At 42.8% G+C, this 17,293-nt stretch overlaps 1 protein-coding gene across 1 annotated transcript in view; it reads right to left on the bottom strand.

Annotated features, from left to right (window-relative positions):
* Positions 1-15,127: 15,127 nt before the first annotated feature.
* slc4a1ap (solute carrier family 4 member 1 adaptor protein) overlaps positions 15,128-17,293 on the bottom strand; it is a 137,963-nt gene continuing 135,797 nt past the window's right edge. The window contains exon 15 of the mRNA XM_072551149.1: positions 15,128-16,211. Coding sequence (XP_072407250.1) covers positions 16,162-16,211 — 50 coding nt within the window. The 3' untranslated portion in view covers positions 15,128-16,161. The remainder of the gene's footprint in view (positions 16,212-17,293) is intronic.

The following is a 17,293-nucleotide window of genomic DNA, read 5'->3' as shown; positions in this document are numbered from 1 at the left end:
AGCTAGAAGAGATACTTGTTAGGAAGGAAGATGTGTTGGGCATTTTGAAAATCTTGAGGATAGACAAGTCCCCCGGGCCTGACGAGATATATCCTAGGATTATGTGGGAAGCAAGAGAGGAAATTGCAGAACCGTTGGCAATGATCTTCTCGTCTTCACTGTCAATGGGGGTAGTGCCAGGGGACTGGAGAGTGGCGAATGTTGTGCCCCTGTTCAAAAAAGGGAATATGGATAACCCCGGGAATTACAGGCCAGTTAGTCTTCTTCGGTGGTAGGCAAAGTAATGGAAAGGGTACTAAGGGATAAGATTTATGAGTATCTGAAAAGACACTGCTTGATTAGGGACAGCCAGCACGGATTTGTGAGGGGTAGGTCTTGCCTTACAAGTCTTATTGAATTCTTTGAGGAGGTGACCAAGCATGTGGATGAGGGTAGAGCAGTGGATATAGTGTACATGGATTTTAGTAAGGCATTTGATATGGTTCCCCATGGTAGGCTTATGCGGAAAGTCAGGGGCCATGGGATAGTGGCAAGTTTGGCCAGTTGGATAGAGAACTGGCTAACCGGTCGAAGTCAGAGAGTGGTGGTAGATGGTAAATATTTAGCCTGGAGCCCAGTTACAAGTGGAGTTCCGCAGGGGTCAGTTCTGGGTCCTCTGCTGTTTGTAATTTTTATTAATGACTTGGATGAGGGAGTCGAAGGGTGGGTCAGTAAAGTTGCAGACAATACGAAGATTGGTGGAGTTGTGGATAGTGAGGAGGGCTGTTGTCGGCTGCAAAGGGACTTAGATATGATGCAGAGCTGGGCTGAGGAGTGGCAGATGGAGTTCAACCCTGTCAAGTGTGAGGTTGTCCATTTTGGAAGGACAAATAAGAATGCGGAATACAGGTTTAACGGTAGGGTTCTTAGTAAGGTGGAGGAGCAGAGGGGTCTTGGGGTCTATATACATAGATCTTTGAACGTTGCCACTCAGGTGGATAGAGTTTGTAAGAAGGCCTATGGTGTATTAGCGTACATTAGCAGAGGGATTGAATTTAAGAGTCGTGAAGTGATGTTGCAGCTGTATAGGGCCTTGGTAAGGCCACATTTGGAGTACTGTGTGCAGTTCTGGTCGTCTCACTTTAGGAAAGATGTGGAAGCTTTGGAGAGGGTGCAGAGGAGATTTACCAGAACGTTGCCTGGAATGGAGAATAGGTCGTACGAGGATAGGTTGAGAGTTCTCGGCCTTTTCTCATTGGAACGGCGAAGGATGAGGGGTGACTTGGTAGAGGTTTATAAGATGGTCAGGGGAATAGATAGAGTAGACAGTCAGAGACTTTTTCCCCTGGTACAACAGAGTTACAAGGGGACATAAATTTAAGGTGAAGGGTGGAAGGTATAGGGGAGATGTCAGGGGTAGGTTCTTTACCCAGAGAGTGGTGGGGGCATGGAATGCGCTGCCTGTGGGAGTGGCAGAGTCAGAATCATTGGTGACCTTTAAGCGGCAATTGGATAGGTACATGGATAGATGCTTAAGCTAGGACAAATGTTTGGCACAACATCGTGGGCTGAAGGGCCTGTTCTGTGCTGTATTGTTCTATGTTCTACCCTCTGTCCTCCATGACCAAGCCAATTTTGTTTCTAATTTACCAACTCACTGTGGATCCCAATCTGGATCAGCTTACCATGTGGGACCTTAGTAAAGTCCATGTGGACAACTCCACTGTCCTACCCTCATCAATCATCATTGTCACTTGCTCAAAAAATTTAATCAAGTTTGTGAGACAAGACCTCCCCGACATAAAGCCATGCTGACTATTCCATAAGACCATAAGATCATAAGACATAGGAGTGGAAGTAGGCCATTTGGCCCATCGAGTCCACTCCGCCATTCAATCACGGCTGATGGGCATTTCAACTCCACTTACCCGCATTCTCCCCATAGCCCTTAATTCCTTGTGACATCAAGAATTTATCATCTCCGCCTTGAAGACATTTAGCGTCCCGGCCTCCACTGCACTCTGCGGCAATGAATTCCACAGGCCCACCACTCTCTGGCTGAAGAAATGTCTCCGCATTTCTGTTCTGAATTTACCCCCTCTAATTCTAAGGCTGTGTCTACGGGTCCTAGTCTCCTTGCCTAACGGAAACAATTTCCTAGCGTCCACCTTTTCCAAGCCATGTATTATCTTGTAAGTTTCTATTAGATCTCCCCTTAATCTTCTAAACTCCAATGAATACAATCCCAGGATCTTCAGCTGTTCCTCGTATGTTCGACCTACCATTCCAGGGATCATCCGTGTGAATCTCCGCTGGACACGCTCCAGTGCCAGTATGTCCTTCCTGAGGTGTGGGGACCAAAACTGGACACAGTACTCCAAATGGGGCCTAACCAGAGCTTTATAAAGTCTCAGTGGCACAACGGTGCTTTTATATTCCAACCCTCTTGAGATAAATGACAACATTGCATTCGCTTTCTTAATCACGGATTCAACCTGCATGTTTTTCTTTAGAGAATCCTCGACTAGCACTCCCAGGTCCCTTTGTACTTTGGCTTTATGAATTTTCTCACCATTTAGAAAGTAGTCCATGCTTGTATTCTTTTTTCCAAAGTGCAAGACCTCGCATTTGCTCACATTGAATTCCATCATCCATTTCCTGGACCACTCTCCCAAACTGTCTAGATCCTTCTGCAGCCTCCCCACCTCCTCAGTACTATCTGCCTGTCCACCTAACTTTGTATCATCGGCAAACTTCGCTAGAATGCCCCCAGTCCCTTCATCCAGATCATTAATGTACAATGTGAACAGCTGTGGCCCCAACACTGAACACTGCGGGGCACTGCTTGTCACCGGCTGCCATTCCAAAAAAGAACCTTTTATCCCAACTCTCTGCCTTCTGTCAGACAGCCAATCCTCAAATCCATACCAGTAGCTCACCTCGAACACTATGGGCCCTCACCTTGCTCAGCAGCCTCCCAAGTGGCACCTTATCAAAAGCCTTTTGGAAGTCTAGGTAGACCACATCCACTGGGTTTCCCTGGTCTAACCTACTTGTCACCTCTTCAAAGAATTCCAACAGGTTTGTCAGGCATGACCTCCCCTTACTAAATCCATGTTGACTTGTTCTAATCCGACCCTGCTCTTCCAATAATTTAGAAACCTTATTCCTAAGAAGTCCACTGTTTTCCAAATGCAAGTAAATCCTGTTCCTAAGAATCTTTCACTGTTGTAAGGCTCACTGCCTTCTAATTTCCAGGATTAATCCAGTTGCCTTTTTAAACAAAGGAACAAACGTTGGCTATTCTCCAATAGTCTGAAACCTTGCCTGTGGCTGGAGATGATACAAGGATCTCTGTCAAGGCAACAGTGATCTCCTTCAAGGCTTGTCTTCTGTACTTCAAAATGAAGAACCATTTCTGGATTTTCCTTCTGGGGAAAAAAATTTCCTTGCAGAACTGGCCAGTCTCAAGATCAGTGAGTCATTGAACTCCATTGCTCAGAAGTCCTGCAAATGCAGCCAGATCTATTCAAACACTGCTGCCTCCAGTTTTCCCTCTACACAAGCGAAGACATAGCATTCATGCCATCCCCCACATGGGAGATGAAAGGCTGAAGAAGAACAGCTGGGATTTGAACTCAAGACCTTCTGGGCCTGAGTCCAGTGTTCCACTTGACTGAGCTATTTGATCTAAATCACAAAAAAAAAGGCCTGTTACAAAATCACTCTCAATTCTTATTCCCATAGATGGTGCTTGACATTTCCACAACATACAGCGGGTAAGAAGTTGCTTCTTTTGCTTCCTTCGCTTCAGCTTTTACAGAGTAACATTTTCTGGATTTAAGTAAAAATCTAACTATGGCTTAGCTGTCATCTTTTGGATATTCTAAACCTTCCAACTGGTATTGAAAAGGAGGTTGAGCCTGGGTCATGAGAGGCTAGAAGGAACATCCTGTCTGAATGCAGCCAGGTTTTCTTCGTGTCTAACACACCAACAGCGCCATCATGTGGCCACCTGCAGCTTCTAACATTATTCATTATGAAGAACTTTACAGAACCTGAATAGTTCTCCATATGGTGGAACACAACTACCTTTCCTCTTCACCTCTTACCATTCAGCTCACACATGTCAGAACTACTCATTTGAACACTTGAACTCACAACATCAACGGGCAGCCTCTTCCAGGGTCTGGTCACTGCTATGATATTTCTTTCTCTCTTTAAAAAGCCCAGTTAAAAAAAAATTCACTCTCACTGTACGTCTTCCATCTTGCCATCTTCTCTCTGTCCCAGTAAGGTGCAGAAACACTGCTCCATAACACAAATCCGGAAGGATTCAGTGGTAGTAATAATGTTGGTGGTCAAAGTAGTGATTTATTGCTACATAGATCAGACAGCACCTTCCTGTGAAGGGTGTGTGTGTGTTTTGTTGTGGAGTTTCCTGTCTGAGATTTGCTACAGGGGACCCTCTGGTCCCACATCTGATAAAACTATTGGTAATGTCACTGGATAAGTTAGGGATTCAGAGGACCAGACCAATCCTCTGGTGCAATTGTGATTTTCCAAAAATTTCCCTTATCAGATTGGGAAATAGCAAATGTAATTCTAATATTCAAGAAAGAAGGGATACAGGAAGCAGGAAGCTGCAGGCAAGTAGGCTTGACATGTGTCATTGGGAAAATACTGTTAAGCAGGTTATAGCATGATGTTTGCAAAATCTTAATACAATTGATCAGTCAACATGCGTTTAATATGCTTACTTAATTGCTCAGTAATTTGAGTGTAGGAGTTGGGATGTCTTCTTGAGGTTGTACAGACATTGGTGAGACCTCTTCTGGAGTACTGTGTTCAGGTTTGGTTGCCCAGTTATAGTGAGGATATTATCAGGCTAGAGAGGGTTGAGAAGAGGTTTACCAGGATGTTGCCAGGTATGGAAGGTTTGAGTTATACAGAAAGCCTGGGACTTCTTTCAGTGGTGCGTAGAAGGTTGGGAGGTTTTATAAAATTATGAGGGGTGGAGATAGGGTTAATTATAGGATTTTATTCTCCAGGCTGGGGGATTTCAAGATTTCAAGACATTCTTAAGGTGAGAGGAGAGAGATTTAATAAAGACATGAGGGGTAAATGTTTTACAGAGAGTGGTTTGTGTACGGAATGAACTTCCTGAGGAAGTGGTGGATGTGGGCACAGTCACATTGTTTAAAAGATACTTTTAAAGTGCATGCAGAGGTAAGATTTGGACGGAAATGGGCCAGGAGTAGGCAGAAGGGACTAGTTTAGTTTGGGATAATGTTCGGCGTGGATGAGTTGGACTAAAGGGTCTGTGCTGTATGGTTTTGTAAAAAAGGATATCAGAGTTGCTTAATGTGTCAATGTTCTTTAGGGTGATAACAAACAATGTGATAAAAAAGGAACCTGTAGATATGATGTTCTTGGATTTCCAAAGACATTTGCAAAGGTGCCTAAAAAGTCCTAGATCAGGCAATAACATTTCAACATGCATTTGGTTGACCGAAAGTAAGCAGAGATTAGGATAGACAGGAAATTTTCGGGTTGGCAAGGACTGCCAGGCTGAGCAGAGCTTGAGCCTCAACTAGTTACAATCTCAATCAATGACTTAGATGAAGCGTTAAATGCTAAAGTTGCTGATGGCAAAGCGATAAACAGGAGAGAAGGTTGCGAAATGGGCATAAGGATTCTGCAAAACAATCTGTTTGTTAAGTGGTCAGAAAATTGACAGATGGAGTATAATGTGGATAAACGTGAACTTGTCCACTTTGGCAGGAAGAACAGAAAAATCAGCATTTTATTTCAATGGAGAAAGATTGCAGGAGTCAGTGGTAGTGAGGGATCTCAGTGACTTTGAATATGAATATCACAAAAACTAAAATATGCAGGTATAGCAAGTGACGAGGAGGCAAATGGAATGTTAGTGCCTGTTGCAAGATGAATAGACCATAAAAGCAGGGAGCTTCGCAACACTTATGAAACAATATCTGGATATCATGTACACTTTTAACATTGGAACATAAAAAATAGTAGGCCATTTGGCCCTTCACTCCTGCTCTGCCATTCAATATGATCATGGCCGATCATCCAACTGAATATTGTGTTTCTACTTTTTCTCCACATCCATTGAACCCATTATCCTGAAGAACTATACCTAACTCGTTCTTGAAAACATTCAATGTTTTGACCTCAATTGCTTCCTGTGGCAGAGAATTCCGTGGATGGACCACTCTCTGGATGAAGAAACTTCTCCTCCTCTTGGTCCTAAATGGCCTACTCTGGATCTTTAGACTGTGACCCCTTCTTCTGGTTCATGTGATTAGCTTATATAAGGTTGGGCAGGTCAAGCCTTTGTGAACTAGAGTTTAAGACAATGACAGGAATCTTTCTTACAAGGTTGGTGGAGTTTGATTAGATTAGATTACTTACAGTGTGGAAACAGGCCCTTCAGCCCAACAAGTCTACACCGACCTGCCGAAGCATAACCCACCCATTCCCCTACATTTACCCCTTTACCTAACACTACGGGCAATTTAGCATGGCCAATTCACCTGACGTGCACATCTTTGGACTGTGGGAGGAAACCGGAGCACCCGGAGGAAACCCACGCAGACATGGGGAGAATGTGCAAACTCCACACAGTCAGTCACCTGAGTTGGGAATTGAACCCGGATCTCTGGCGCTGTGAGGTAGCAGTGCTAACCACTGTGCCACCGTGCCGCCCACATTGTGGATAGTGTGGAGGGCTGTTGTAGGTTGCAATGGGACATTGACAGGATGCAGAACTGGGCTGATAAGTGGAGTTCAACCTGGAAAAGTGTGAAGTGATTCATTTTGGAAGGTCGCATTTGAATACAGGGATAAAGGCAGGATTCTTGGCAGAGTGTAGGAACAGAGGGATCTTGAGGTCCATCTCCATAGATCCCTCAAAGTTGCCACTCAAGTTGATAGGGTTGTTAAGAAGATGTATGGTGTTTTGCTTTTCATTAGCAGGGGGATTGAGTTTAAGAGCCGTGAGGTTATGCTGCAGCTCTATAGAGCCCTGCTTAGACCAACTTGGAATATTGTGTTCAGTTCTGGTCACCTCATTATAGAAAGCTTGTGGAAGCTTTAGAGAGGGTGCAGAGGAGATTTCCCAAGATGCTGCCTGGACTGGAGGGAATGGCTTATGAAGAAAGGTTGAGGGAGCTAGGGCTTTTCTCATTGGTGTGAAGAAGGACGAGAGGTGACTTGTTAAAGGTGTACAAGATAATGAAAGGCATAGGCAAAGTGAATAGCTAGAGACATTTTCCCATGGAGGAAATGGCTAACACGAGGGGGTGTAATTTTAAGGTGACTGGAGGAAGGTTTAGGGGAAATGTCAGAGGTAGGTTCTTTACTCAGAGAGTGGTGGTGAAAATCTCAACCCCTTGAGGGATCTCTTGGTTCCGTGCTTGGTCAATAAACACTCGCGGGGTGTGTGGAACGCACTGCCAGCAGTGATAGTAGAGTCAGAAACATTAAGGATATTGAAGTCACTCTTGGAAAGGCATTTGAATGTTAGTAAAATGAAGGTTAGTTTGATCTTAGAGTTGGATAAAAGGTTTTATGTTCTAAAATATATAAAACCCTGAGGGGACTTGACAATGTGGATGCTGCATAAGTGTTCCCTTTATGAGAGAGACGGGATCTAGGGAATACAGGGGATCTCCTAATGAAGCCAGAGATATGGAGAACTGTTTTTTCTGAGGGGAATGTTTGATGACCTGAATCTACCAGCCCAGCTGCTGCTGGGGCCTTCTCCTTTAGACATTGATGGCACCCCCACATTGGTGTTCCGCATAAAATTGCAGGATTCTAAGCCAGATGAAGGAAAGGGGATTTATAATCACAGTCAACACTGAGTGAGAAATGAAGGTGATGCTATTCCCATGGCCCTGCTGATCTTATCCATTTTCTGCACCTCTGATCCTCTCTGTTCTATCCTGACTGTCACACACAGCATATCTGCCAACCACCCTAAACAATAGGACCATAATAAGAACAGGATTAGGCCATTCAACCCATCAAGTCTATTTCATCATTCAGTCAGGCCATGGCTGATCTCATAATGCTCAACTCCACTTTCCTGCCTTTCCCCCATTATCATTGATTGAAAAATCTTTCTCAGCCTTGAATAAACTTAACAAATTTTGTTTTTAGGATGGACTTTACTGAAGGAGATTTTGGTTAACTGGCTTGTTTCCAGTCAAAGAGTGGGTTCTTTCTTGATTTGGAATGAGCTGCCAGAGGAAGTGGTGGAGGCTGGTACAATTGCAACATTTAAGAGGCATCTGGATGGGTATATGAATAGGAAGGGTTTGGAAGGACACGGGGTGGGTGCTGGGAGGTGGGACTAGATTGGGTCAGGATATCTGGTCGGCATGGACGGGTTGGACCGAAGGGTCTGTTTCCGTGCTGTACATCTCTCTGACTCTATGACTCTATTTAAATCAGCATCGACAGCCATAAAGTCATAGAGTCATAGAGATGTACAGCACAGAAACAGATCCTTCGGTCCAACTTGTCCATGCCGACCTGATCGAGTTCCATTTCCCAGCATTTGGCTCACATTCCCTTTTAAATAAAGGCCATCATTCCACTTGTATTCTCTACTATCCACTGGACTGAATGCTAGCATTTTGTAATTTGCGGATGAGGACTTCCAAATCCTTCTGTTATATCCCTTTCTGCAGTCCTTCTCCTTTGAAATAATATTCAACTCTTCCATTCTTCCTGCAAGAGAGCATAATCTCACATTTCCTGACAATATATTCCATCTGACAAGTTTTTGCCCAGTCAGTCTATTTTCCTCCGTAGACTCTGTGTCACACTTGCTTGTCTTCCTATCTGTTCCTCATCATTTGTAAGTTTAGCAATAGTTCACTAGCTTCCCTCATCCAAATCTTTAATATATATTCTGTAAATAATTCTGTCCCTAACACTGATCCCTGTGGTATGAGGTTATCATCCTGAAAAATCCCCTTATCCCAACTCTCTGTTTTCTATTAGTTAGCCAATCCTCTGTCCATGCAAAAACATTCCTCGAACACCATGAATCTTATCATATTAAGTAGCCTTATGCATGGTATCAAATACCCTTTGAAATCCAAATACATTACACCTATTAGTTCCCATTGATCTCTCCTTCTTGTCACCTCCTCAGAGAACTCATAAATTGGTCAGACATGACTTTTCCTTCATGAAGCCAGAGCCACTATTTTATTATATGATGTATTTCTGAATGCTCCACTATTATATCCTCTAAATAGACTCTAGCATTTTTCAAGTGACATGTTAAACTGCCCCATAGTTAGATTTTTGTTGTTCCTCCTCCTTTTTGAATAAGGGTGTGGGATTGGCAGTTTTCCAAACCTCTGAGGTTTTTCCAAATCTAAAGATTCTTGAAAGATTACTATTAATACGCTGACTATTGCTGTAGCTACTTGCTTAGTACCCTGGGATGTAACCAATCAAGTCTGGAGTCCAATCAGCCTTTAACCCCATTGGTTTCTTAATACTTTTTCTCTAATGATAGTTGGTGTGCTTATTTCTTCCAAACCTTTGCACCATGACTTTATATTTTTAGATTGCTATTAGTATCCTTTGATGACTCTTCTGCCATTTCTTGGTTCCTCATTAATATTTCCCTAACCTCATTCTTTCAGAGATCTATGTTCACTTTGGCCTCTCTCTTCCTTTCTATATATTCAAAGAAGCTCTTACTAACTGTTTTTATATTACTTGCTGGTTCACCTTCACATGGTTTATTTTCTCCCCTATCTTATTATGATGATCATCTCTCGTTGACTTTTAAAACTCTGGTCTACCATTAATCTTTGCCACATTGTATGTTCTTAATTCCTGTAAATTTGATGCTGTCAAAGAGTCATAGAGATGTACAGCACAGAAACAGACCTTTCGGTCCAACTTGTTCATGCTGAACAGATACCTCAACCTAATCTAGTCCCATTTGCCAGCACTTGGTTCGTATCCCCCTAAACCCTTCCTATCCATTTACCCATCCAGACGCCTTTTAAATTTTGCAATTGTACCAGCCTCCACCGCTTCCACTGGCAGCTCATATCCTTAACTTCCTTGGTTGACCTTGGTCAACTTACCTCTTGTGTGGAATCTTTCTTCCAAACTGTCTTAGTTGTGAATCATGAATTATTTTCTTAAATAACTACCATTGTTCATCAACTGCCTTTTATGCTAAACTCCTTTCCCAGTTGATTTCAGCTATTCTGCCCTCAATCTTTGTAATCACTTTTATCATCTAATTTAGCACAATTATTTCTGACTCAATTATTTCTCATACTCAAACTGAGTACTATATTCAATCATAAAATGGTCCGTGTTTACTACAGAATCTTATACTTAGAGATGTTTTACTGAACCCACCCCATTATTCATTACCAGTCGCAAAATAACCTGATCCTCGTTAGGATCCAGAATGCACCATTTTAGGAAATCATCCATGAATTCTTGCCTGTGGCTACCTCTGCCGTTTTTATTTTCTCAAACTCCATGAAGAGATATTGATCCGTGATAAAGGTCGTGCCTTTATTTCCTGATTTATTATCTGCCCTACAGAGCAGTTACTGATGGACAACAGTGGCCCAGTTTGTTGTGTCGAGCCATTTTCCTTGTTTGATACTGGAGATGACATCTTTGCCATTTTTAAGCAGCGCTGCTGGTATTTCAACTTTCTCAAAATTGCAAACTCAGACGGGTTTACGCTCCACAAATGGAGGAATCAAAAGACAGTGGGTGGAAGCAAGAACCTGTTTCCTTTATGTCCCTCTTTCCTTCCCCAGAGTCACTGGTGCCAAATAAAGTATTCAAGCTCAAACAGAAATTGCTGGAAAAGCTCAGCAGGTCTGACAGCACCTGCGGAGAGAAATCAGAGGAATTCTGAGGAAGGGTCACTGGACCTGAAACATTAACTCTGATTTATTTGGCATCAGTGACTCTGGGAAAGGGAAAGGAAACAGATTCTTGCTTGTTTCTGATTTACAGCATCCACAGTTCTTTTGGTTTTTGTAAGGTATTCAAACAAATGGCATGCTTCAGATTCATTACAACAGCAGAGGGCAAACTGAGAATGGGATCTCCATGGACTGAGACCCATTTCCTTAACTCATAGAGCGCCAACTTATTAACTTACCAATCAGCGGTAACACTAACTCTGTTCAAGCCCTGCCACAGAGAATTGAGATAACCTGGGAAGCACTTCATTGCACTTTTCCACATTTTTGGAAATTTGCTTTGTGGAAATTGGCTCCCAGCCCTTTGTACAATTCAACAGTAACCACACTTCAAAAATACTTGATGAGTTGCAATGGGCTTTGAGTCGTCCTGTGTTTGTGCAAAATAAATGCATGTCTTTCTTTAAAGATTCCTTTGGTTTTTTTTAGTTATGGAAATATGCAAAAGATGCATTTACAATTTTGCATAAGGTAGGCCTCACTTCTAAAGTGGTTCTCATCTCTCAACATTTTCAAGGAGTTTGCACTGCATTTTAAGTAAAGAGCAGACCTCTCCACTTCCATCAGCATAGGTAATGTGAAACATAGTGTTGGCGTTGATTTCAGTACTGAGTCACATTCTAACAGTTCCACGAAACATGTGAAGCATAAATTTGCTGCTAAGGTTCTGTGATAACAGTGGGAGCTGTCACTCCCTGGGCTGAGAGGCTGAGGGAACTGGGTTAGTCTCCTGATTGTTCAAACGAGAGGGAATCTCATTGAAACATGCACATTTCTGAAGGGGCTTAATAGGATGGACACAGAGATTGTTTCCTCTGGGAAAACTAGAACATGAGAGTACAGCCACAGGCTGAGGGGTGAGCTCATTGAATCCCTACAGTGTGTGGAAAGAGACCTTTCGACTCATTGAGACCTAGCATCCCACCCAGACCCAGACTCCCAACCCAATACTCATTACCCCACATTTTACCATAGCCAACCCATCTGGCCTGGCCATCCCTGAACTAAAGACATAGGCAGAAAGAGAGATGGAAGTCCTGTCCAGGGAGAGGAGTGATTTCTTCATTCAAATGGTTTTGAATGGTTTAAATGCTCTACTCCGGAAGGTTGTGAATGCACCATTGTCGCATACACTTAAAGATAGAACAGACTGATATTTGGCCTCTTACAGAGTCAAGGGGTAGGGGAAGCAAATGGGAAAGAGTAAATGAATCCAAAAACACAGCTATGGTAATACTGAAAGGCTGGGCACCCTTGATAGATAGTTTGGTACACGCTTGCTCTTCGGGGCAGGGTGACTGTGTGAGCAGCAATGAACACATATTGATGCAGATACGATTCTCAAATATGAAGACGTTACAGGGAAGAGAGCCAGAAAGTGGGGATCCACAAACAGGAAAGAGTTCAGATGTTTGTAGCAGGAAATGCACAGTGCTGGGAAGGAAATAGAGATCACAAAGCACAGTCGAGGACTAAAAACAGATGCAAAACAATATAGATTTAAATAAATGAACTATTTAGTTTTATTTGTTCATTGGGTGTGAGTGTCACTGGCTAGGCCAGCATGTATTGCCCTGGAGAAGGTGGTGGCGAGCTACCTTCTTGAACTGCTGCAGTTGAAGTGTTGTACATAGATGCTGTTAGGGAGGGACTGCCAGGACTTTGACCCAGCAATAGTGAAGGGATGGTGATACATTTCCAAGCTAGGATGGTAAGTGGCTTGGAGGGGAGGTTGTAGGAGGTGGTGTTCCCATGTATTGCTGTTCTTGTCCTTCCAGGTGGAAGTGGTCGTGGGTTTGGAAGATGTTGTCTAAGGATCTTTGGTGAATTTCAGCAGCCTATCTTGTAAATAGTACACTGCTGCTACTGAGCTTTTCTGGGGGAGGGAGTAGATGCTTGTGGATGTGGTGCCAATGAAACGGGCTGCTTTGTCCTGAACGATATCAAGCTTGTTAAGTGTTGTTGGAGTTGCACCTATCCAGGCAAATGGAGAGCCAGGAGGTGCAGTAACCATATACCAATACCTGCTCTTGGAGCTACTATTGTACATGGCATTCCCAGTTCAGTTTCTGGTCAATGATAATCCAGGTTATTGATTGGAAGGAATTCAATGGAGGCGATGCCACTAATGTCAAAATCTATGATTATATCGTCTCAACGAAAACGACCATTGCCTGGTTTTGGAAGGTACAAATGTCACTTGTCAATTTTCAGCTCAAATGTGGACATTGTCTGAATCTTAATACAAACCACACAGACTTCTGCAATATTGGAGTCATTGCAAATGTTGCTGAAACCTGTGCAGTCATCAGCAAACCTCAGGAGTGACACGGTGGCCCAGTGGCTAGCACTGCTGCCTCACAGTGCTATGGACCTAGGTTCGATTCCATCCTTGGGTGACTGTTTGCACATTCTCCCTGTGTCTGTGCGAGTTTCCTCCCACAATCCAAAGATATGCAAGTTGGATGAATTGGCTATGCTATAGATTGCCTACAGTGTTCATTGATGTGTAGATTAGGTGCATTAGTCAGAGAAAGATACGGTAATAAACTAGGGGAATGGGTCTGGGTGGGCTACTCTTCAGAGGGTCAGTATGGACTTGTTGGGCCGAATGGCCCGCATCCACACTATAGTGGTTCTAACTTCTGATGGAGGGAAGCTGGTCGGGCCTCAGACACTACTCTGAGGAACTCCTGCAGAGATGTCTTGGAGCTGAGATGACTACCAATGACTACAGTCATCTTCTGAGTGCCAGGCCTGACTCCAACCAACGGAGCATTTTCCCTCCACTTCCCATTAATGCTAGTTTTGCTGCAGCTCTTTAGTGTCACACTTGGTCAAATGCAGCTTTGACGTCAGGGCAGCCACTCCCACCTCACCATACCTCTGGATTTCAGCTCTTTGTTTGTGTTTGAACCAAGGCTGTGATAAGGCCAGTTGGCCTAGGGGAACCAAAACTGAGCAGCACTGAGCAGGTTATTATTGTGAAAGCGCTGCTTGACAGCACTGATGTTCACCAGTTAAATCTCTTTGTGTAATATCTGAAAGTAATCTGATCACGTAATGAGTAGCCAGGTTGCAATTGCCCTACTTTCTGTGGTCTGGACATACCTCAACAATTTTCTACATTGCTGGGCAGATGCAGTATTGTGGCTGTACTGGTACAGCTTGGCTTAGGGGCCCCGCTAGTTCTGGAGCATATCCTCAGTACTGTTGTTGGAATGATGTCAGAGCCAACAGTCTTAACAGTATCAGTTTCTTGATATCATATCGAGTGAACCAAACTGGTTCAATACAAACATCTGTGATGCTGACATTCTCAAGGAGGCCAAGTTGGATCATCATCTGAACACTTCTAGCTGAACTTGGATGTTAGTGGATTGTCTCTTGCACTGACGTGCTCAGTTTCCCCTATCATTGAGGAAAGAGATATTTGTAGTGTCTTCTCCACCACTAAGTTGTTTAATTGTCTACCACCTCTCACAACTGATGTGGCAGGACGACAGAGCTTAGATCTGACCTTCTGGCTGTGGGATCACTACGCTCTGTCAGATGCATGTGTTGGGGGGGAGGGGTGTTGGGCAGGGGAAGAAGGAAAGCATGAGATGATTATGTTGAAAGGTAACAGGAAAAGGGAGTATGGGGGCAGCTCCACCAAACAGCTGTCGCCAGCGCAACAGGCTGGACAGCTTCCACTCGACAATGTAAAATTTTAGAAAGATGCCCTTTACATGAAACAAAACTGCCCCCACTCCGCTACACTCAATGTAACAAAAATCCCAAGAGGCAAAAACAGTAGTTAAACCCTGATGCTGTACTTTATTCCTTTTCAAATGAGGTGATTACAGGGTGGAGGCAATTAAAAAAGTGGACTGACAAGAAATATGCTAAAAACTTTATGTTTTAGTGCTCCTGTGGGTAGTGTGTTCAGATATGATCCAAGCTACTGAGGTGAACTATTAAACAGCAGTAAATATAGGTCTGTGAAAAACAAGAACAGGTGTGATCCAGAGCTCATGCCTGGGTAAATCCAATTACAGGTAGCTAGGCATCATAAAGTCCATTCCAATTTACAAATCCCCATGTTATTGCCTAATAACATCAACTATAAATAAATTAACAAAATCATGTTCACAGTTCCAAATAAAATGATTTATTCTCATTATAACAAAGCAACCAAATGCCGTATTATTAAAGCATACCCTCTCCCTTTTATTAAAGTGACGAACAGCACAATGTCGTTGCTTTAACTGCACACACACAGAAGTTTCTGAAATTCTGGGAGTGCACACTGCACTGTCAATGGTGTGTAAAATGGATGCATGGTACACCCCAGGGAGTTCTGATATGAACTCAGGGTGGGTTGGAATCACAATATTAATCTTACATTGCATCTGAAGATTTCGAAACTAAACATGAGCAAGCACTGAAGAAGCCAAAAACCAAGGGAAAATTAAGGCTGTACATAATAAACAGAAGGGAATTCAGAGTAGAGTTATGGCTATTTTTTGTGGAAACCTTGCCCTAAACTACTCAAATGATTCCTACACATGGCAGCAGCTACTGGCCACTGTGTCATCTGTGGTCATCCAAAGGCTCGTTGGTACTGTAAGGATCTCGGAGCCTGAAGCTTGGGTTCATACTCTCAAGGGAAAATGGCACCTTAGGCATCAAATTAAAAACTCCTGTTTTATTTCCCACGTAGAAGCAGTCATGCTCCACTTTAGATCAGAGAATTAGGAGGCTGTCCCACACTGCAATGTCAAAATTACGAGTACATCACGTTAGGAGACACAGACCTCGAACTGTTCCGTAGTATAATACCATCAGATGTGTCTGCTGGGACATCGGTTGGGACTGCAATTCTGCTCCAGTGGGAATGCAAAAAAGGAGCAACAGAACTTTGTGTGAAAACTGTTCTAAGTACTCAGTAGAATCCCAAAGAGATCCTAACAGGGATGCGGTGTAGGGGTGCAAAGCAACAGCAAAATGACCTTGATGAGATTCACAGAGTTGCACTGTTCTCTAGTTTCACACAACACCAGCTGGCGCTGTAAGCTTCCAGGATCCAGACGTGGTGCTCTGAAGGTGGCAGTACAGACACAATTACAAATCCCCTCCAATGAGGAGTACATCCTTGGGATATAGCAACTGCCTTCGGCTTTCAATAGCCGTATTTGTCATTCAGATGTGTCCTACCGTCACCTGTTTGACCTCAGGAAAGAAGGAAAAATGAAGTAAAAACCTGGCCCAACAAATATGAGATGTGGCATTTTAAATAGAGTAAAATTACACAAATTTCAATTGCAACATAATTATTGCAAATGTATGATAAAACAAAACATACTTGCCAATTAATAAAGGTCAGGAACTGTTTGATCAGGAGGTTCTGTGCACAGGAAGTGACCAACACATAAAATGGACTTGTGTATTGGACAATTGAGGCATGAATTCCACTAAATTTGAATATTTTAACTGGATGGATGAATGTAATGCACTGAAGGTCCTTTCTACATTTTAAGCTATAATAGGTCTAGTAATCCATATCTATTTTGAGATATTTTATTATGACCCCTTACTGAATAGAAATAATTACCTTTATTATTTCTAGTGTTACAGGGCATTGCCAAATCCTCAATATTATCTCAGAACACAGAATGCAATTGAATCAAATGAATTTATGTGGTCGCCCATCACTTCTGCTGGAAATGTACTTCATACACAATGAAGCAGCACTAAAAGCTATGGAGATGAATGTTGCTTTGCAGACATTATAAGGTCCCATTAATAGCAATGAGATAAATGATCTTATGTTCGAGTTGGAATTTCAGTGAGGGCAAGGGGGAATAGCTTTTTTTCTATTAATTCACGAGATGTAGGTGTGCTGTTGGAAAGACGAGTATTTATTGTCTGACCCAAATTGCTTGAGAACAAGTATTCAATATAGATACAAACTCTTTGTAGAGGAAAACAGACAAATTATATCAATCAAGGCTTGTTGAAACTCTCCAGAAGTGCAACTGTAAAACTAAAATGTATGACAGAAAGCAACTGCATTCTGAAATAACTCTCTGACCAGTTTTATTTCAACAGGAAGAATTGTTATGAGGCATAGCGGAGACAGAATATAGTTTTATATGTTAAAAGGTAAATTTGACAGATTGCAGGAACAGGGCAACTCACAGCTTTCCCTTTCTTTGCTCCACCCTTGTCTTAAGATGTTTTTGCCCTGTAAATTGCTGCATGCTTGAGTTGGTAATGATGTAGCACGGTAACAGGGCATCTGGGACATGGTT

The sequence above is a fragment of the Chiloscyllium punctatum genome, chromosome 3 (genome assembly GCF_047496795.1).
Source record: "Chiloscyllium punctatum isolate Juve2018m chromosome 3, sChiPun1.3, whole genome shotgun sequence".
Classification (NCBI taxonomy): Eukaryota; Metazoa; Chordata; class Chondrichthyes; order Orectolobiformes; family Hemiscylliidae; genus Chiloscyllium; species Chiloscyllium punctatum.
This window is presented reverse-complemented; position numbering and strand designations above follow the sequence as displayed.